Below are 22,704 nucleotides of genomic sequence, written 5' to 3'. Positions count from 1 at the left end.
GTACTCAATCGTTGGCCTATGTTCCTTTTAAAGTTATTTTTCTCCAAAAAAGTAATAATAAGGACTTGAAAAAATGATTCACCTTGTAGCCTGTAGGAGTAGTACCGAAGTTGAGAGGCCAATACACACACTCCTTACTATACTTGATATTGATTTTAGATAGGGTGTGGCTTCAAGTGACATAATATATAAATAAGAAAAAAATAAGAAAAACACGAATGTGAGGTAAGATCTCACTCACCAATATATATAGCATGGGTTGAGAGTCAATTAAGTCTCTGTAGATTTAGCAATCCCGTTTTAGGAAAGATGGAGAAGCTAGGATGAACTCCGTACGTGTCTAAGTTGATATGGGGAGGAGCTGAAGCATGCATGCATGCAACACCAACCATACAAAGCAAAGCAAAGCAGGTCTAGCTAATTAAGGCATGCATGCTGGCGGGGCTTAATTAATGTTGCCTGAAACAAACAAAGAAAGAAGAAGAAAGAGAGACACAATTAGCTAGCTAGACTAGATCGAGATGGCATCGTTCGGCGAGGCCCCGGCGGGGAACGCGGCGGGCGGCGAGAAGATCTTCAAGACCAAGTGTGCGCAGTGCCACACGGTGGAGCGCGGCGGCGCCCACAAGCAAGGCCCCAACCTCAGCGGCCTCTTAGGCCGCCAGTCCGGCACCACCGCCGGCTACGCCTATTCCACCGCCAACAAGAACATGGCCGTCGTCTGGGAGGAAAAAACCCTCTACGACTACCTCCTCAACCCTAAGAAGGTGCTCTTCTTCTTCTTCTTCTTCTTCCTCGATCATTTTCATTTCATCCTTCCTCCCTTGCAAATTTGCAATTGCTAACATCATCCATGGATGGCATGGCAGTACATCCCTGGGACGAAGATGGTGTTCCCGGGCCTCAAGAAGCCGCAGGAGCGCGCCGACCTCATTGCCTACCTCAAGCAATCCACTGCTTAATTACCGCAAAAAAAAAAACTAACTAACGTCTGTATATAAGATTAATTGCCAGACACATGCACCGGCTGCGGGCATATATATATATATAGCTGTCTGCTGCATTATGTTTATTTACGATTGATTCATCCATGTAATTGAGATGGCGACCAAGTTTTGTTTATAATCTCTTTCTGTCGTTGATTCAACATAATATTGGCTGGATCCGTATATATATGCATGCATCTTTATCGAAAATACATTAATTATATGCATGCATGGTTGTTCCTCATCTCTTTTGTGGGTTTGCTTTCGTTGAAACTTGTGGGATATATGATGTTGGTGTTTATCCACTCATAATTAATACTGAAACTTGTGGGATATATGATGTTGGTGTTTATCTCCTCATAATTAATACTAATATACTAAAAACCACTTTTAGACTATTTCTCACACCATACGCTTTTGAGATATCTACCGAGATATTTAGGGACACACACACATAACGACATGTTCATACGATTATCATAGAATAGTCTACAAAATCCATGCATTTTTATCACATTTATTAGGATTGGGTTTAAATATCCCTTTAAGCCATACAGTATTAAAATTAATTAAATAGTAATAGTATATAACTTCAATACAAACAATGTCTACTTTTAGCATAATGCATGCACAACCCTTTTCTTTCTTTAAAAACGTCACACATTACAACTATAACGTAAATACAATTGTTTTTAATATTTGGATACTTCCACAAAAAGTGCTACACTACTCCGTTTGGCTGCAGGTTCCGATTCGCTGGCCAGTGGCTTGGCAATAAATGTCCAGTATCAGGTTCACCTCAATAACACCCATACCATTTGAATAGCAGCTGTTATCCGCGAATAAAAGATGATATACCGGTGGCAACAATCCATGCAAATTGGATGAATCTCTTCTGGATTTTAACACGCACGAAAGGCCCTCTACTGCCAACAAGAACAAGTATAGAGTGTTGGAAAATATACCCTAGAGGCAATAATAAAATAATAATTATTATATTTCCTGTTTCAAGATAATTGTTTATTATTCATGCTAAAATTGTATTGAATAGAAATACAAAAACATGTGTGTATATATAGACAAAACAATGTCACTAGTGAGCCTCTAGTTGACTAGCTCGTTGATCAAAGGTGGTTAAGGTTTCCTAGCCATAGACAAGTGTCGTCACTTGATAACGGGATCACATCATTAGGAGAATGATATGATGGACAAGACCCAAACTATAAATGTAACATGTGATCGTGTTATTTTATTGCTATTGTTTTCTGCATGTTAAGTATACATTCCTAAGACCATGAGATATTGACCGGAGAGTGTCTCAGTCATGTCTAAATAGTTCTCAAACCCGCAGGGTCCGCACACTTAAGGTTCGGTGACGTTTTGGTAGTATTGAGTTATGTATGTTGGTGACCGAAAGTTGTTCGGAGTCCCGGATGAGATCCCGGACATCACGAGGTGCTCCGGAATGGTCCGCAGGTAAAGATTGATATAGAGCGATGTTGCATTTGGCTTACGGAAAGATTTCGGGCATTACCGGTAAAGTACCGAGAGTGAAGAATGGGTTCCGGGGTTTTACCAGGAGGGGCCACCCACCCGGGAGAGGACCTAATAGGCCTAGAGGTGGCGCACCAGCCCTTAGTGGCCTGGTGCGGCCAGCCCAATAACCTATTTTCGGTAAAGAGTGCAAAAGGAAAAAGAAAATAAAAAAAGGAAGGAGATGGCCAAGTAGGAAGGGAGTCCTCCACCAAACCGAACTAGAGGAGGACTCTCCTCCTCTTGGCTCGGTCGAACCCCTCTCCTTGGAGTAGGAGGCAAGAAAGCCCTCCCTCTTGCTCCACCTATATATAGTCGAGGTTTTGAGGGCATAGCACACCAGAAAAAGCCATGTGTTGCCCTCTTCTCCACGGATCGTCTTCGTCGTCTAGATTAGTCCGGCATAGCTTGGCGATGCCCTGCCAGATTAGTTCACCACCACCACCACCATGCCATCGTGCTTCCGGGGAACTCATCTACCTCTCCGCCCCTCTTGCTGGATCAAGAAGGCGGAGATCGTCATCGAGTTGTACGTGTGCTGAACGCGGAGGTGCCATTCGTTTGACGCTAGATCGGGACGGAGTTCCTGGGAGCTTGCGATTCGGATCGCGAAGACATTCGACTACATCAACCGCGTTTCTTAACGCTTCCCGCTTAGCGATCTACAAGGGTATGTGGATCCAATCTCCCCTCCCGTAGATGATCATCACCATGTATAGGTCTTGTGTGTGCGTAGGAAATGATTTGTTTCCCATGCAACGTTCCCCAACAGTGGTATCATGGCTAGGTTCATGCGTAGATGATGTATCTGTTGGAATTATGCCCTAGAGGCAATAATAAATATAGTTATTATTATAATTCCTGTATCAAGATAATCGTTTATTATCCATGCTATAATTGTATTGAATGAAGACAAATTTACACGTGTGGATACATAGACAAAATACTGTCCCTAGCAAGCCTCTAGTTGGCTAGCCAGTTGATCAAAGATAGTCAGTGTCTTCTGATTATGAACAAGGTGTTGTTGCTTGATAACTGGATCACGTCATTAGGAGAATCACGTGATGGACTAGACCCAAACTAATAGACGTAGCATGTTGATCGTGTCATTTTGTTGCTACTGTTTTCTGCGTGTCAAGTATTTGTTCCTATGACCATGAGATCATATAACTCACTAACACCGGAGGAATACTTTGTGTGTATCAAACGTCGCAACGTAACTGGGTGACTATAAAGATGCTCTACAGGTATCTCCGAAGGTGTTCGTTGAGTTAGTATGGATCAAGACTGGGATTTGTCACTCCGTGTGACGGAGAGGTATCTCGGGGCCCACTCGGTAATACAACATCACACACAAGCCTTGCAAGCAATGTGACTTAGTGTAAGTTGCGGGATCTTGTATTACGGAACGAGTAAAGAGACTTGCCGGTAAACGAGATTGAAATAGGTATGCGGATACTGACGATCGAATCTCGGGCAAGTAACATACCGAAGGACAAAGCGAATGACATACGGGATTATATGAATCCTTGGCACTGAGGTTCAAACGATAAAATCTTCGTAGAATATGTAAGATCCAATATGGGCATCCAGGTCCCGCTATTGGATATTGACCGAGGAGTCTCTCGGGTCATGTCTACATAGTTCTCGAACCCGCAGGGTCTGCACACTTAAGGTTCGACGTTGTTTTATGCTTATTTGAGTTATATGGTTGGTTACCGAATGTTGTTCGGAGTCCTAGATGAGATCACGGACGTCACGAGGGTTTCCGGAATGGTCCGGAAACAAAGATTGATATATAGGATGACCTCATTTGATTACCGGAAGGTTTTCGGAGTTACCGGGAATGACGAATGGGTTCCGGGAGTTCACCGGGGGGGCAACCCACCCCGGGGGAAGCCCATAGGCCTTGAGGGTGGCGCACCAGCCCTTAGTGGGCTGGTGGGACAGCCCAAAAGGGCCCTATGCGCATTGGAAGAAAAATCAAAGAGAAAAGAAAAAAAAGGAGGAGGTGGGAAAGGAAAGAAGGACTCCACCCACCAAACCAAGTAGGACTCGGTTTGGGGGGGAGTCCTTCCCCCCTTTGGCTCGGCCGACCCCCTTGGGGCTCCTTGAGCCCCAAGGCAAGGTCCCCCGTCTCCCACCTATATATACGGAGGTTTTAGGGCTGATTTGAGACGACTTTTCCACGGCAGCCCGACCACATACCTCCACGATTTTTCCTCTAGATCGCGTTTCTGCGGAGCTCGGGCGGAGCCCTGCTGAGACGAGATCATCACCAACCTCCGGAGCGCCGTCACGCTGTCGGAGAACTCTTCTACCTCTTCGTCTCTCTTGCTGGATCAAGAAGGCCGAGATCATCGTCGAGCTGTACGTGTGCTGAACGCGGAGGTGCCGTCCGTTCGGCACTAGATCGTGGGACTGATCGCGGGATAGTTCGCGGGGCGGATCGAGGGACGTGAGGACGTTCCACTACATCAACCGCGTTCACTAACGCTTCTGCTGTACGGTCTACAAGGGTACGTAGATCACTCATCCCCTCTCGTAGATGGACATCACCATGATAGGTCTTCGTGCGCGTAGGAAAATTTTTGTTTCCCATGCGACGTTCCCCATCAGTGGCATCATGAGCTAGGTTCATGCGTAGATGTCTTCTCGAGTAGAACACAAAAGTTTTTGTGGGCGGTGATGTGCGTTTTGCTGCCCTCCTTAGTCTTTTCTTGATTCTGCGGTATTGTTGGATTGAAGCGGCTTGGACCGACATTACTCGTACGCTTACGAGAGACTGGTTTCATCGCTACGAGTAACCCCGTTGCTCAAAGATGACTCGCAAGTGTCGGTTTCTCCAACTTTAGTTGAATCGGATTTGACCGAGGAGGTCCTTGGATGAGGTTAAATAGCAACTCATATATCTCCGTTGTGGTGTTTGCGTAAGTAAGATGCGATCCTACTAGATACCCATGGTCACCACGTAAAACATGCAACAACAAAATTAGAGGACGTCTAACTTGTTTTTGCAGGGTATGCTTGTGATGTGATATGGCCAACGATGTGATGTGATATATTGGATGTATGAGATGATCATGTTGTAATAGATAATATCGACTTGCACGTCGATGGTACGGCAACCGGCAGGAGCCATAGGGTTGTCTTTATACTAATGTTTGTGCTTGCAGATGCGTTTACTATTTTGCTAGGATATAGCTTTAGTAGTAATAGCATGAGTAGCACGACAACCCCGATGGCGACACGTTGATGAAGATCATGGTGTGGCGCCGGTGACAAGAAGATCGTGCCGGTGCTTTGTTGATGGAGATCAAGAAGCACGTGATGATGGCCATATCATGCCACTTATGAATTGCATGTGATGTTAATCCTTTTATGCACCTTATTTTGCTTAGAACGACGGTAGCATTATGAGGTGATCTCTCACTAAAATTTCAAGACGAAATTGTGTTCTCCCCGACTATGCACCGTTGCTACAGTTCGTCGTTTCGAGACACAACGTGATGATCGGGTGTGATAGACTCAACGTTCACATACAACGGGTGCAAAACAGTTGCGCACGCGGAACACTCGGGTTAAGCTTGACGAGCCTAGCATGTGCAGACATGGCCTCGGAACACATGAGACCGAAAGGTCGATCATGAATCATATAGCTGATATGATTAGCATAGGGATGCTTACCACTGAAACTATACTCAACTCGCGTGATGATCGGACTTGAGCTAGTGTAAGTGGATCATGAACCACTCAAATGACTAGAGAGATGTACTTTTTGGGTGGGAGTTTAGCGAATAATTTGATTAAGTTAAACTCTAATTATCCTGAACATAGTCTAAGTCCACTTTGAATATATTTGTGTTGTAGATCATGGCTCACGCGACAGTCACCCTGAATTTTAATACGTTCCTAGAGAAAGCTAAGTTGAAAGATGATGGAAGCAACTTTGTAAACTGGGCTCGTAATCTTAAGCTAATCTTACAAGCTGGGAAGAAGGATTATGTCCTTAATGCAGCGCTAGGAGATGAACCACCCGCTACGGCTGATCAGGATGTTAAGAACGCTTGGTTAGCACGTAAGGAGGACTACTAAGTAGTTCAATGTGCAGTCTTGTATGGCTTAGAACCGGGACTTCAACGTCGCTTTGAGCGTCATGGAGCATTTGAGATGTTCCAGGAGTTGAAGTTTATCTTTCAGAAGAACGCCCGGATCGAGAGGTATGAGACCTCCGATAAATTCTATGCTTGCAAGATGGAGGAGAACTCGTCTGTCAGTGAACATGTGCTCAAAATGTCTGGGTACTCAAACCGTCTAGCTGAGCTGGGAATTGAACTCCCGCAAGAGGCTATCACTGACAATATCCTTCAATCACTGCCGCCAAGCTATAAAGCCTTTGTGTTGAACTACAACATGCAAGGGATGAACAAGTCACCCGACGAGTTGTTTGCGATGCTGAAAGTCGCAGAGTCTGAACTCCGTAAAGAGCATCAAGTGTTGATGGTGAATAAGACCACTAGTTTCAAGAAAAACGGCAATGGCAAGAAGGGTAATTCAAAGAAGAGCGGCAAGCCTGTTGCCAATCCGATGAATAAACCCAAAGCTGGACCTAAGCCTGAAACAGAGTGTTACTATTGCAAGGGTATGGGTCACTGGAAGCGCAATTGCCCCAAGTATCTGGCAGATAAGAAGGCGGCCAAAGAAAAATTAGGTATATTTGATATACATGTTATTGATGTGTACTTAACCGGCTCTCGTAGTAGTGCCTGGGTATTCGATAACGGTTCTGTTGCTCATATTTGCAACTCGAAACAGGAACTGCGGAATGCACGAAGGCTGGCGAAAAATGAAGTGACGATGCGCGTAGGAAATGGTTCCAAGGTTGATGCAATCGCCGTCGGCACAGTTTCACTTCACTTACCATCAGGATTAGTTATGAACTTGAATCATTGTTATTTAGTGCCTGCGTTGAGCATGAACATTATATCTGGATCTTGTTTATTGCGAGACGGTTACTCTTTTAAGTCAGAGAATAATGGTTGTTCTATTTCTATGAGTAACATCTTTTATGGTCATGCACCCAATGTGAGAGGATTGTTCATATTGAATCTTGATAGCGATACACACATACATAACATTGAGACCAAAAGAGTTAGAGTTAACAATGATAGCGCCATATTTTTGTGGCACTGCCGCTTAGGTCATATTGGTGTAAAGCGCATGAAGAAACTCCATGCCGATGGACTTTTGGAGTCACTTGACTTTGATTCACTTGACACGTGCGAACCATGCCTCATGGGCAAGATGACTAAAACTCCGTTCTCCGGAACAATGGAGCGTGCAAGTGACTTGTTGGAAATCATACATACCGATGTGTGTGGTCCGATGAGCGTAGGGTTTCCGGAATGGTGCGGAAACGAAGATTGATATATAGGATGACCTCATTTGATTACCGGAAGGTTTTCGGAGTTACCGGGAATGTACCGGGAATGACGAATGGGTTCCGGGAGTTCACCTGGGGGGGCAACCCACCCCGGGGAAGCCCATAGGCCTTGGTGGAGACGCACCAGCCCTTAGTGGGCTGGTGGGACAGCCCAAAAGGGCCCTATGCGCATTGGAAGAAAAATCAAAGAGAAAAGAAAAAAAAAGGAGGAGGTGGGAAAGGAAAGAAGGACTCCACCCACCAAACCAAGTAGGACTCGGTTTGGGGGGGAGTCCTTCCCCCCTTTGGCTCGGCCGACCCCCTTGGGGCTCCTTGAGCCCCAAGGCAAGGTCCCCCCTCTCCCACCTATATATACGGAGGTTTTAGGGCTGATTTGAGACGACTTTTCCACGGCAGCCCGACCACATACCTCCACGGTTTTTCCTCTAGATCGCGTTTCTGCGGAGCTCGGGCGGAGCCCTGCTGAGACGAGATCATCACCAAGCTCCAGAGCGCCGTCACGCTGCCGGAGAACTCTTCTACCTCTCCGTCTCTCTTGTTGAATCAAGAAGGCCGAGATCATCGTCGAGCTGTACCTGTGCTGAACGCGGAGGTGTCGTCCGTTCGGCACTAGATCGTGGGACTGATCGCGGGATAGTTCGCGGGGCGGATCGAGGGACGTGAGAACGTTCTAGTACATCAACCGCGTTCACTAACGCTTCTGTTGTACGGTCTACAAGGGTACGTAGATCACTCATCCCCTCTCGTAGATGGACATCACCATGATAGGTCTTCGTGCGCGTAGGAAATTTTTTGTTTCCCATGCGACGTTCCCCATCAGTATCAAGTAGAACACAAAAGAGTTTGTGGGCGTTGATGTTCAATTTGCCGCCCTTCTTAGTCTTTTCTTGATTCGGCGGTATTGTTGGATTGAATTAGCCCGGACCAACATTACTTGTACGCTTACAAGAGACCGGTTTCATCGACTAACATGCAACTTGTTGCATAAAGATGACTGGCGGGTGATGACGAGTTGATGGATATACTTCTCGCCCCTCGTTGGTTACCCAAGTGGAAGGTGGAGATGTAGTCAACAGCAGATTTCCCTTACATGGGGACTGTAAGGTTTATCGAACCAGGAGGACTCCGAGGTTCAACAAGTAGGTGTCCGCTGCTCTGGCGCATGCAGAAGACGTGGACCTGCACGAGTACAGAGAGGTTGTCAATCTGTAACGCCCAAGATTCGGTCCTATCCTTATTTTTGGCACGAGGGCCTCGACAGGGATAGAAACGCATCTCGTCGTTTCGCGAGAATGGATATCGTTACAAGTACATGTACTGAAAAGATGAGTATAAGGAGTTGGCTTACACTCGCCACAAGCTACATCAGAGTCACATCAGTATAATACATGTTGGGGAACGTCACATGGGAAACAAAATTTTCCTACACGCACGAAGACCTATCATGGTGATGTCCATCTACGAGAGGAGATTTGGATCTACGTACCCTTGTAGATCACACAGCGGGAAGCTTTAAGAAACGGGGTTGATGTAGTGGAACGTCTTCACGTCCCTCGAACCGCCCCATGAACCGTCCCACGAACCGTTCCGCGATCCGTCCCACGATCCGTCCCGCGATCCGTCCCATGAACCGTCTCGCGATCCGTTGCACGAACCATCCCGCGATCCGTCCCACGAACCGTCTCTCGATCCATTGCACGAACCGTCTTGCGATCTATCTCACGATCCGTTCCGATCTAGTGCCGAACGGACGGCACCTCCGCGTTCAGCACACGTACAGCTCGATGACAATCTCCACCTTCTTGATCCAGCAAGAGGGGGCGGAGAGGCAAATAGGGTAGCTCCAAGAAGAGCGGCAAGCCTGTTGCCAATCCGACGAAGAAACCCAAGGCTGGACCTAAGCCTGAAATATAGTGTTATTATTGCAAGGGACTGGGTCACTGGAAGCGCAACTGCCCCAAGTATTTGGCTGATAAGAAGGCGGCCAAGGAAAAATCACGTATATTCGATATACATGTAATTGATGTGTACTTAACCAGCTCTCATAATAGTGCCTCGGTATTCGATACCGGTTATGTTGCTCATATTTGCAACTCGAAACACGAACTGCGGAATAAACAAAGGCTGGCGAAGGATGAAGTGACAATGCGCGTGGGAAATGGTTACAAGGTTGATGCAATCGCCGTCGGCACACTTTCACTTCAGTTACCATCAGGATTAGTTATGAACTTAAATAATTGTTATTTAGTGCCTGCGTTAAGCATGAACATTATATCTGGATCTTGTTTATTGCGAGACGGTTACTCGTTTAAGTCAGAGAATAATGGTTGTTCTATTTCTATGAGTAATATCTTTTATGGTCATGCACCCAACGTGAGAGGATTGTTCATATTGCATCTTGATAGCGATCATACACATATACATAACATTGAGACCAAAAGAGTTAGAGTTAAAAATGATAGCGCCATGTTTTTGTGGCACTGCCGCTTAGGTCATATTGGTGTAAAGCGCATGAAAAACTCCATTCTGATGGACTTTTGGAGTCACTTGACTTTGAATCACTTGACCCGTGCGAACCATGCCTCATGGGCAAGATAACTAAGACTCCGTTCTCCGGAACAATGGAGCGTGCAAGTGACTTGTTGGAAATCATACATACCGATGTGTACGGTCCGATGAGTGTGGAGGCATGCTACAGCAACAAAAGACCTTCCCCGACAACGGCGTTAGAGGTCCTTCTGCTGCTGGCTACGCCTACAGGGACTTCCTTGGCAAATATGCAAAGGATTCCCCTGCGGCCTTGGAGCCTTGCATTGGTGTTCCCTTGAAGAGGAAAGGGTGATGCAGCACAGAAGCAGTAAGTATTTCCCTCAGTTTTGAGAACCAAGGTATCGATCCAGTAGGAGGATCGCGTCAAGTCACAAGTACCTGCACAAACATAAAGAGCTTGCACCCAACGCTATGAAGGGGTTGTCAATCCCTTATAGATTGTTTGCAAAGTGAGAACTGAAAGCAAAAAGGAAACAAAAGCAAAGTAAAAGTGAAAGTGGAGACGATAGTTGTGGATAGACCCGGGGGCCGTAGTGTTCACTAGTGGCTTCTCTCATGAAAGCAAGTAGACGGTGGGTGAACGAATTACTGTCGAGCAATTGATAGAACCGCGCAAAGTCATGACGTTATCTATGGCAATGATCGTATCTATAGGCATCACGTCCAAAACAAGTAGACCGATACTTTCTGCATCTACTACTATTACTCCACACGTCGACCCCTATCTAGCATGCATCTAGTGTATTGAGTTCATAAGAACAGAGTAACGCCTTAAGCAAGATGACATGATGTAGATGGACAATCTCAAATCTATGATGAAAGCCCATCTTGTTACCCTTGATGGCAACAACACGATGCGTGCCTTGCTGCCCCTTCTGTCACTGGGAAAGGTCACCGCATGGTATGAACCCAAAACCAAGCACTTCTCCCATTCAAAGAATCATAGATCTAGTTGGCCAAACAAAACCCAAGACTCGGAGTGACTTACAAGGATATCAAATCATGCATATAAGAAATCAGCAAAGACTTAAATATAATTCATAGATAATCTGATCACAAATCCACAATTCACCGGATCTCGACAAACACACCGCCAAAGAGGATTACGTTGGATGGATCTCCATGAAGATCATGGAGAACTTTGTATTGAAGATCCAAGAGAGAGAAGAAGCCATCTAGCTACTAACTACGGACCCGTAGGTCTGAAGTGGACTACTCACGAGTCATTGGAGGGGCAATGATGTTGATGTAGCAGCCCTCCAGCTCCAAAGTCCCCTCCGGCAGGGCACCGGGTAGGGTCTCCAGATGAGATCTCGCGGAAACGGAAGCTTGCGGCGGCGGAAAAGTGGTTTTCATGGACGCCCTGATTTTTTCTAGGATTTTAGGGAATTTATAGGCCAAAGAGCTAGGGCAGGGGAGTGCTAGGGAGGCCACAAGCCTGGTCATCGCGGCAACAGGGCTTGTGGGCTCCCTGTGGGCCCCCTGGCTTGGCCCTCAAGTCCCCCGATCTTCTTCTCTTCTGGAAAAATTTATTTCGGGGATTTTATTCCGTTTGGACTCCGTTCCAAAATCAGATCTGAAAAGAGTCAAAAACACAGAAAAAACAGGAACTAGCACTTGACACTGAATTAATAAGTTATTCCCGAAAAAGATATAAAAGGTATATAAAACATCCAAAGTTGACAAGATAACAGCATGAAACTATCAAAAATTATAGATACGTTTGAGACGTATCAAGAATCCCCAAGCTTAACTCCTGCTCGTCCTCGAGTAGGGAAGTGATAAAGAATGATTTTTTGATGCTTTCATGCTACCTAGCATAGATGTCCTTTGTAACTCCTCTTATATGACGTGAATGTTCAGATCCATTAGATTCAAAACAATAGTTTGCTATTGACGTGGAGACAATAATACTTCAAGCAAACTAGCAAGGTAATCATGAACTTTCAAAATAACAAGGCCAAAAGAAAGTTATCCCTACAAAATCATATAGTCTCGCTATGCTCTATCATCCTTGCACAACGAATTTAAATCAAGCACAACCTCGGTATTGGCCAAGTAATTGTTTTCACACCTTTACTTTCTCAAACTTTTTCAACTCTCACGCAATACATGAGCGTGAGCCATGGTTTTAGCACTAAAAGTGGAATGGAGTGTGGTGGAGGTTGCAAGGCAAACAAGGAGAAGATGGTCACATTGACTAGGCATATCAACGAGCTATGGAGATGCTCATCAATAGATATCAACGTGAATGAGTAGGGATTGCCATACAAATGATGCACTAGAGCTAGGAGTATGTGAAAGCTCTTAAATAAAACTAGTTGGTGTGCATCCAACTTGCTTGCTCACGAAGACCTAAGGCAATTTTGAGGAAGCCTATCATTGGAATATACAAGCCAAGTTATATAATGAAAATTTCCCACTAGCTATATGGTGGTGACAAAATGAGAGACTCTCAATCATGAAGATCATGGTGCTTAATAGGCACAAGTGTGGAAAGAAAGTAGCATTGTCCCTTCTCTCTTTTTCTCTCATTTTTTTGGTGGGCTCTTTGGCCTCTTTTTTTTGTGGGCATCTTTGGCCTATTTTTGTAAATGGGCTTCGCTGGCCTCTTTTATTTCCTCACATGGGACAATGCTCCATCAATGATGATCATCACACTTACAACTCAAAACTTAGAGAAATGATGACTCTATAAGGAATGCCTTCGGTAGTGTACGTGACAATGATCTAGCATGTCATAGACATCAATGGAAACATCATGCTAGCTATCTTATGATCATGCAATGGCAATGTAGAAGTGGTGGCACATGTCATGGTGGTAGTTTCATGGCAATATATCTGGGAATGGCTTTGAAGAAGCCATAGTAGGTAGGTATGGTGGTTGTTTTGAGGGAGGCTAATGGTGGGTTTTATGCACCGGCGGAAGTTGCACGGCACTAAAGAAGATAGTGATGGTGGAAGGTGAAAGTACATCTAAACCATGGACTCAACATTAGTCATGAAGAACTCATATACTTGTTGCAAAAGTTTTAGTAGTAATCGAAACAAAGCATTCAACGCATACTCCAAGGGGAAGGGTTGGTAGGTATAAACCATTGCGCGATCCCGACCGCCACACAAAGGATGACAATCAATAGACTAATCATGCTCAGACTTCATCACATAGCGGTTCACCATACGTGCATGCTACGGGAATCACTAACTTCAACACAAGTATTTCTAGATCCACAACACCTTACTAGTATAACTTCAATATTACCACAACCACAACTCAAAACTAAATGAGATGAATCAAACTTCTCTAACTATTCAATGCACATGAAGGTGGAAGTTTTCATATCCCTTTCGATAACTACCCCTTTTGAGACTACTTTCATAGCATAGCTCAACTACCACGCCACGCGCTTCCGTGCTCTAAAAGATATAAGTGAAGCACATAGAGCAAAATCAACTAGCTCTAAAGATATAAGTGAAGCACATGTGAGCTAAATTGTCTAACCAAAGGATATAAGTGAAGCTCGACAAAATCATGGTGAGTGCATGTCTCCCTCTCTAGGTGTGCAGCAAGGAAGATTGTGACACAACAAAAATAAAAGACTCCTACGATACAAGACGCTCCAAGCAAAGCACATAACATGTGGTGAATAAAAATATAGCCCCAAGTAACGTTACCAATGGATTGAAGACGAAAGAGGGGATGCCTTCCCGGGGCATCCCCAAGCTTAGGCTTTTTAGGCATCCTTGAATCAACTTGGGGTGCCTTGGGCATCCCCAAGCTTGAGCTCTTGCCACTCTTTATCTCTTTGTCCATAAGAACTTCACCCAAAACTTGAAAACTTCACAACACGAAACTTAAACAGAAACTCGTGATATCATTAGTATAAGAAAGCAAACCACCACTTCCTTAGATACTGTAGCAAACTTAAATTCTACTTATGTTGATGTTGGGTTACTGTATTTTCAATCTTCCATGGCTAATACCCCCCGATACTATCCATAGTTTCATCAAAATAAGCAACCAAATCAAGAAAAACAGAATCTGTTAACAGTAGACCAGTCTGAAGAATTTGCGTAGCAATCAACAGCAAAAAGAATCAACTCAAAAGCTCGTACAGAAAAAAAATGAAAATTCTTTTCGTCAGCAGAAAGTTTCTGTCTTTTCCAGCATGACCAAACGATCATCCCCAAGACTAATCATAACGGTTTTGCTTGTCACAAACGCAAAAAGAAACACAAAAAACACAATCATAACAGAATTATGAAACTGTGGAAAACACAAAACAGAAAGAAAAGGGATAGATTTGTTGGGTTGCCTCCCAACAAGCGCTATTGTTTAACGCCCTTAGCTAGGAATAAGGTGATGGAATCACATATAGTCATCTTTGGTGCTCAAACCATAAGTAGCCCTCATCATAGATTAATAAGGCAATCTTATTTTCTTTCTAGGAAAATGCTCCATGCCCTTCTTTAGAGGAAATTGAAATCTAATATTCCCTTCCTTCATATCGATGATAGCACCAATAGTCCTTAGGAAAGGTCTACAAAGAATAATGGCACATGAAGGATTGCAATCTATGTCAAGTACAATGAAATCCACGGGTACATAGTTCTTATTTGCAACAATAAGAACATCATTGATCCTTCCCATGGGTTTCTTGACAGTAGAATCCGCAAGATGCAAATTAAGAGAACACTCTTCAATCTCATGAAAACCAAGAATATCAAATAAAGACTTTGGAGTCGCAGAAACACTAGCACCCAAATCACACAAAGCATTGCATTCATAGTTTTTGATTTTGACTTTGATAGTAGGTTCCCACTCATCATGAAGTTTTCTAGGTATAGAGACTTCTAATTCGAGTTTCTCTTCAAGAGATTTCATCATAGCATCTACGATATGAGCGGTAAAGGCTTTGCTTTGGCTATAAGCATGTGGAGAGTTTGCAATGGATTGCATCAAGGAAATGCATTCAAACAAGGAGCAAGTATCATAATTGAATTCCTTGAAATCCAAAGTGGGAGTTTCACTACTACCCAATATTTTGATTTCTTCTACTCCACTCTCCACACCTTTATCATCAAGATAGGTGGACTCCGAATCATTGGGGCGTTTTTCAACCAAAGTGGATTCATATCCAGCCCCTTCATCAATAGGTTTGACACGCGAAAACAAAGATTCAAGAGGAGTCACACCAAGCACTTTTAAGATCTTCTTGATTTGCATCAGTAGAACGCACACTTTTAAACCATTCATGCCTAGCGCGAATTTGGGCGGTTCTTTCTTTGCTCTCATTCATGGAGACACGCATAGCTTTTAAAGTTTCATCCAAGTTGACCTTGGGAGGAGCACATCTAACTTTCAAAGCATCAATATCACAAGACATCCTATCAACGCTCTTAGCCAAATCGTCTATTTTGAGTAGTTTTTCCTCTATGGACGCATTGAAAATCTTTTGAGAGTTGATGAACTCTTTGATATTACTCTCTAAATCAGAGGGTAATTTTTTATGATTTCCATAAGTGTTGTTGTAGGAATTGCCATAATTGTTAGAGGAGTTACTAGGAAAAGGCCTAGGAACATAGTTTCCTCTAAAAGCATTGTTGTTGCCAAAATTGTTCCTACCAACAAAATTAACGTCCAAACTAGCGTTGCTACTCTCAATCAAGGAAGATAGTGGCATGTCATTACGATCTAAAGGAGCATTTCTACTAGCAACCAAATTCATCAACTCGTCCATCTTAGCACTAAGCGAGTTAATTTCTTCTATAGCGTGTACCTTTTTGCTAGCAGGTGAGCTTTCAGTGTGCCACTGAGAGTAGTTGGTCATGATATTGTCTAGGAGTTTTGTAGCTTCTCCTAACGTGATTTCCATGAACGTTCCACCTGAGGCGGAGTCGAAGATATTGCGAGAAGCAAAATTCAAACCAGCGTAAAAGATTTGTAGAATCATCCACAAACTCAAGCCATGAGCGGGACAATTTCTAATCATTAACTTCATCCTCTCCCAAGATTGTGCAACGTGTTCATGATCAAATTGCTTGAAATTCATGATATCGTTACGGAGAGAGATAATCTTAGCCGGCGGAAAATACTTGGATATGTAAGCATCTTTGCACTTATTCCAAGAATCGATACTATTTTTAGGCAAAGAAGAAAACCAAGTTTTTGCACGATCTCGCAACGAGAAAGGAAAAAGCTTCAACTTAACAACATCATTATCCACGTCTCTTTTCTTTTGCATATCACAAAGTTCAATGAAAGTATTGAGATGGGATGTGGCATCTTCACTAGGAAGGCCAGAGAATTGCTCTTTCATAACAAGATTCAGCAAGGCAGCGTTGATTTCATAAGATTCCGCACTAGTGGCGGGAGCAATCAGAGTACTAATAAAATCATTATTATTAGTACTCGAGAAGTCGAAAAGTTTGGTGTTTTCAGCCATGATGACTTCAACAAACCAACAAGAACACAAGCAAGCAATAAAACCGGCAAAGGAAAACGACAAAAGGCAAATGAAAACGGCAAAGGAGAAAGGCAAATGAAAACGGCAAATGTGAAGTGGGGGAGAGGAAAACGGGAGGCAACTGTAAAAAAAGGTAAATGCAAGAGATGAGTTTGTGACACCTACTTGGATGGATCTTGACTTGATCTCTCCTCCCCAGCAACGGCGCCAGAAATCCTTCTGCTACGGCAACAAAAGACCTTCCTCGGCAACGACGTCAGAGGTCCTTCTGCTGCTGGCTACGCCTACAGGGACTTCCTTGGAAAATATGCAAAGGATTCCCCCGCGGCCTTGGAGCCTTGCGTTGGTGTTCCCTTGAAGAGGAAAGGGTGATGCAGCACAGAAGCACTAAGTATTTCCCTCAGTTTTGAGAATCAAGGTATCCATCCAGTAGGAGGATCGCGTCAAGTCACAAGTACCTGCACAAACACAAAGAGCTTGCACCCAACGCTATGAAGGGGTTGTCAATCCCTTATATATTGTTTGCAAAGTGAGAACTGAAAGCAAAAAGGAAACAAAGCAAAGTAAAAGTGAAAGTGGAGACGATAGTTGTGGATAGACCCGGGGGGCGTAGTGTTCACTAGTGGCTTCTCTCATGAAAGCAAGTAGACAGTGGGTGAACGAATTACTGTCGAGCAATTGATAGAACCACGCAAAGTCATGACATTATCTATGGCAATGATCATATCTATAGGCATCACGTCCAAAACAAGTAGACGGATACTTTCTGCGTCTACTACTATTACTCCAGACGTCGACCGCTGTCCAGCATGCATCTAGTGTATTGAGTCCATAAGAACAGAGTAACGCCTTAAGCAAGATGACATGATGTATATGGACAATCTCAAATCTATGATGAAAGCCCATCTTGTTACCCTTGATGGAAACAACACGATGCGTGCCTTGCTGCCCCTTCTGTCACTGGGAAAGGTCACCGCGCGGTATGAACCCAAAACCAAGCACTTCTCCCATTGCAAGAATCATAGATCTAGTTGGCCAAACAAAACCCAAGACTCGGAGAGACTTACAAGGATATCAAATCATGCATATAAGAAATCAACAAAGACTCAAATATAATTCATAGATAATCTGATCACAAATCCACAATTCATCGGATCTCGACAAACACACCGCCAAAGAGGATTACATCGGATAGATCTCCATGAAGATCATGGAGAACTTTGTATTGAAGATCCAAGAGAGAGAAGAAGCCATCTAGCTACTAACTACGGACCCGTAGGTCTGAAGTGGACTACTCACGAGTCATTGGAGGGGCGATGATGTTGATGTAGAAGCCCTCCGGCTCCAAAGTCCCCTCCAGCAGGGCACCGGGAAGGGTCTCCGAATGAGATCTCGTGGAAACGGAAGCTTGCGGCGGCGGAAAAGTGGTTTCGTGGACGCCCTGATATTTTCTAGGATTTTAGGGAATTTATAGGGCAAAGAGCTAGGGCAGGGGAGCGCCAGGGAGGCCACAAGCTTGGTCGCCGCGAGCCCCCATGGCCGCGGCAACAGGGCTTGTGGGCTCCCTGTGGGCCCCTGCCTTGGCCCTCAAGTCCCTCGATCTTCTTCTGTTCTGGAAAAATTTATTTCGGGGATTTTATTCTGTTTGGACTCCGTTCCAAAATCAGATCTGAAAAGAGTCAAAAACACAGAAAAAACAGAACTGTCACTTGACACTGAATTAATAAGTTAGTCCCAAAAAAGATATAAAAGGTATATAAAACATCCAAAGTGGACAAGATAACAGCATGAAACCATAAAAAATTATAGATACGTTTGAGACGTATCAAGGCGCGCAGCGGATATCGTTATTTTCTCACCTTCCATGACGATTTGAGTAGGTATGGATATATCTACTTGATGAAGCACAAGTCTGAAACGTTTGAGAAGTTAAAGCAATTTCAGAGTGAAGTTGAAAATCATCGTAACAAGAAGATCAAGTTCCTACGGTCTGATCGTGGGGGGTGAATATCTGAGTTTCGAGTTTTGTGCTCACTTAAGACAATGTGGAATTGTTTCACAGTTGACACCGCCTGGAACACCACAGCGTAATGGTGTGTTCAAATGTCGTAATCGTACTTTGTTAGAAATGGTGCGATCTATGATGTCTCTTACCGATTTGCCATTATCGTTTTGGGGTTGTGGATTAGAGACAGTTGCATTCACTTTAAATAAGGCACCATCAAAATCCATTGAGATGACACCATACGAACTGTGGTATGGCAAAAGACCGAAGTTTTCGTTTCTTAAAGTTTGGGGATGTGATGCTTATGTCAAAAAGCTTCAGCCTGGAAAGCTGGAACCTAAAGCGGAAAAGTGTGTCTTCATAGGTTACCCAAAGGAGACACTTGGGTACACCTTCTATCTCAAATCTGAGGGCAAAGTGTTTGTTGCTAAAAACGGAGCTTTTCTTGAGGAGGAGTTTCTCTCGAAAGAATTGAGTGGAAGGAAGATAGAACTTGATGAGGTTGTCAAACCTCTGGTCCCTCTGGACGGTGGCGCGGGGCAAGGGGAAACCCTTGTCGTTGCGACGCCGGTTGAGGAGGAAGTTGATGATGATGATCATGAAACTTCGGATCAAGTTCCTATCAGACCTCGCAGGTCGACAAGATCACGTACTACTCCTGAGTGGTACGGTAATCCTGTCTTATCAATTATGTTGTTAGACAACAATGAACCTGTGAATTATGAAGAAGCAACGGTGGACCCGGATTCCAACAAATGGTTGGAGGTCATGAAGTCCGAGATAGGATCTATGTATGAAAACAAATTGTGGACTTTGAAAGTACTACCTGAAGGCCGCAAGGCTATTCAGAACAAATGGATCTTTAAGAAGAAGACGGATGCAGACGGTAGTGTGATCGTTTATAAAGCTCGACTTGTGGCAAAGGGTTTTTCACAAGTTCAAGGAGTTGACTACGATGAGACGTTCTCACCGATAGCGATGCTTAAGTCCATCCGAATCATGTTAGCTATAGCTGCATTTTCCAATTATGAAATTTGGCAGATGAATGTCAAAACGGCGTTCCTTAATGGGTTTCTTAAGGAAGAGTTGTATATGATGCAACCGAAATATTTTGTCGATCCATAGAATGTTGACAAAGTGTGCAAGCTCCAGCGATCCATTTATGGACTGGTGCAAGCATCTTGGAGCTGGAATCAACGCTTTGATGAGGTGATCAAGGCGTTTGTGTTTATACAAGTTTTTGGAGAAACTTGTATTTATAAGAAAGCGGGTGAGAGCTCTATAGAGTTTCTAATATTATATGTGGATGACATATTGCTGATTGGAAACAATATAGAACTTTTGGGAAGCGTAAAGGATTACTTGAATAAAAAAATTTCAATGAAGGACCTAGGAGAAGTTGCTTACATATTAGGCATTAAGGTCTCTTGATATAGATCAATGCGCGTGATAGGACTTTCACAAAGCACATACCTTGATTAGATTTTGAAGAAGTTAAAAAATGGAACAATCGAAGAAAGGGTTCTTGTCTGTGTTAGAAGGTATAAAGTTGAGTAAGACTCAATGCCCAGTGACTACAAAAGATAGAGAAACGATGAGTGTTGTCCCCTATGCTTCAGTCATAGGGTCTATCATGTATGCAATGTTGTGCACAAGACCTGATGTCAGCCTTGCCATAAGTATGGCGGGAAGGTTTCAAAGTAATCCAGGAATGGAGCAATCGACAGCGGTCAAGAATATTCTGAAGTACCTGAAAAGGACTAAGGAAATGTTTCTCGTTTATGGAGGTGACGAAGAGCTCGTCGTAAAGGGTTACGTCGATGCAAGCTTTGACACTGATCTGGATGACTCTAAGTCTCAAACCGGATACATATTTATTCTCAATGGGGGTGCGGTAAGGTGGTGCAGTTCCAAGCAGAGCGTCGTAGCTGATTCTACATGCGAAGCGGATTACATAGCTGCCTCGGAGACGGCTAAAGAGGGTGTCTGGATGAAGCAGTTCTTGACAGAACTTGGAGTTGTGCCAAGTGCACTGGATCCAATAAATCTGTTGTGTGAAAACACTGGTGCCATTGCTCTAGCCAAGGAACCAAGGTTTCACAAAAGGACCAGACAGATAAACCGACACTTCTATGCCATCCGCGATTACATTAAGGAGGAGGACATAAATATTTGCAAAGTGCACACAGATCTGAATGTTGCAGATCCGTTGACTAAGCCTCTTCCACGAGCAAAACATGATCAACACCAGAACTTTATGGGTGTTAGATTTGTTACAATGTAAATCACATAGAGATGTGAAGCTAGATTATTGACTCTAGTGCAAGTGGGAGCCTATTGGAAATATGCCACTGAGGCAATAATAAAATAGTTATTGCTATATTTCCTGTTTCAAGATAATCTTATATTACCAATGCTAGAATTGTATTGAATAGAAACGCAAATACATGTATGGATATGTAGACAAAACAATGTCCCTAGTGAGCCTCTAGTTGACCAGCTCGTTGATCAAAGATGGTTAAGGCTTCCGAGCCATCGACAAGTGTTATTTTATGATGTACAAGATCCAAACTATAAACGTACCATGTGATCGTGTTATTTTATTGCTATCGTTTTCTGCATGTCAAGTATACATTCCTATGACCATGAGATCATGTAACTCACTAACATCGTAGGAATGCCTTGTGTGTATCAAACATCGCAACATAACTGAGTGACTATAAAGGTGCTCTACAGGTATCTCTGAAGGTGTCCGTTTAGTTAGCATGGATCAAGACTGGGATTTGTGACTCCGTATGACGGAGAGGTATCTCAGGGCCCACTCAGTAATACAACATCACAAACAAGCCTTGCAAGCAATGTGACTAAAGAAATTAGCCACGGGATCTTGTATTACGGAACGAGTAAAGAGACTTGTCGGTAACGACATTGAAATAGGTATGGAGATACCGACGATCGAATCTCGGGCAAGTAACATACCGAAGGACAAAGGGAATGTTATACGGGATTACCTGAATCCTTGACATAGAGGTTCGACCGATAAGATCTTCGTAGAATATGTAGGATCCAATATGGGCATCCAGGTCCTGCTATTGGCTATTGACAAGAGAGTGTCTCGGTCATGTCTACATACTTCTCGAACCCACAGGGTCTGCACACTTAAGGTTCGGTGATGTTTCGGTAGTACTGAGTTATGTATGTTGGTGACCAAAAGTTGTTCGGAGCCCCGGATGAGATCCTGGACATCACGAGGAGCTCCGGAATGGTCCGGAGGTAAAGATTGATATATAGGAATGTTGCATTTGGCTTCCGGAAAGATTTCGGGCATTACCGGTAAAGTACCGGGAGTGACGAATGGGTTCCGGGGTTTTACCGGAGGGGCCACCCATCCGGGAGAGGACCTAATAGGCCTAGAGGTGGCGCACCAGTCCTTAGTGGGCTGGTGGACAGCCTAATAACCTATATTCGGCCAAGAGTGCAAAAGGAAAAAAGAATGAAGGAGGTGGCCAAGTAGGAAGGGAGTCCTCCACCAAACCGAATTGCAGGACTCTCCTCCTCTTGGCTCGGCCGAACCCCTCTCCTTGGAATAGGAGGTAAGGCAGCCCTCCCTCTTTTTCCACCTATATATAGTGGAGGTTTTGAGGGCAAAGCATACCAGAAAAAGCCACGTGTTGCTCTCTTCTCCACATATTGTCTTCCTCGTCTAGATTAGTCATGTTG

General features: G+C 44.0%; 1 protein-coding gene across 1 annotated transcript; it reads left to right on the top strand.

The window, feature by feature from the left end:
* The first annotated feature begins 478 nt into the window (after window positions 1–478).
* LOC123431378 (cytochrome c-like) lies at window positions 479–1,021 on the top strand. Its single transcript, XM_045115181.1, has 2 exons — window positions 479–767; window positions 870–1,021. Exons 1-2 carry the CDS (start codon window positions 522–524, stop codon window positions 960–962), a joined length of 339 nt encoding a protein of 112 aa, XP_044971116.1. The 5' UTR covers window positions 479–521; the 3' UTR covers window positions 963–1,021.
* The last annotated feature ends 21,683 nt before the right edge of the window (window positions 1,022–22,704 follow it).

This window comes from Hordeum vulgare, chromosome 2H (assembly GCF_904849725.1).
Source record: "Hordeum vulgare subsp. vulgare chromosome 2H, MorexV3_pseudomolecules_assembly, whole genome shotgun sequence".
Taxonomy (NCBI): domain Eukaryota; kingdom Viridiplantae; phylum Streptophyta; class Magnoliopsida; order Poales; family Poaceae; genus Hordeum; species Hordeum vulgare.
This window is presented reverse-complemented; position numbering and strand designations above follow the sequence as displayed.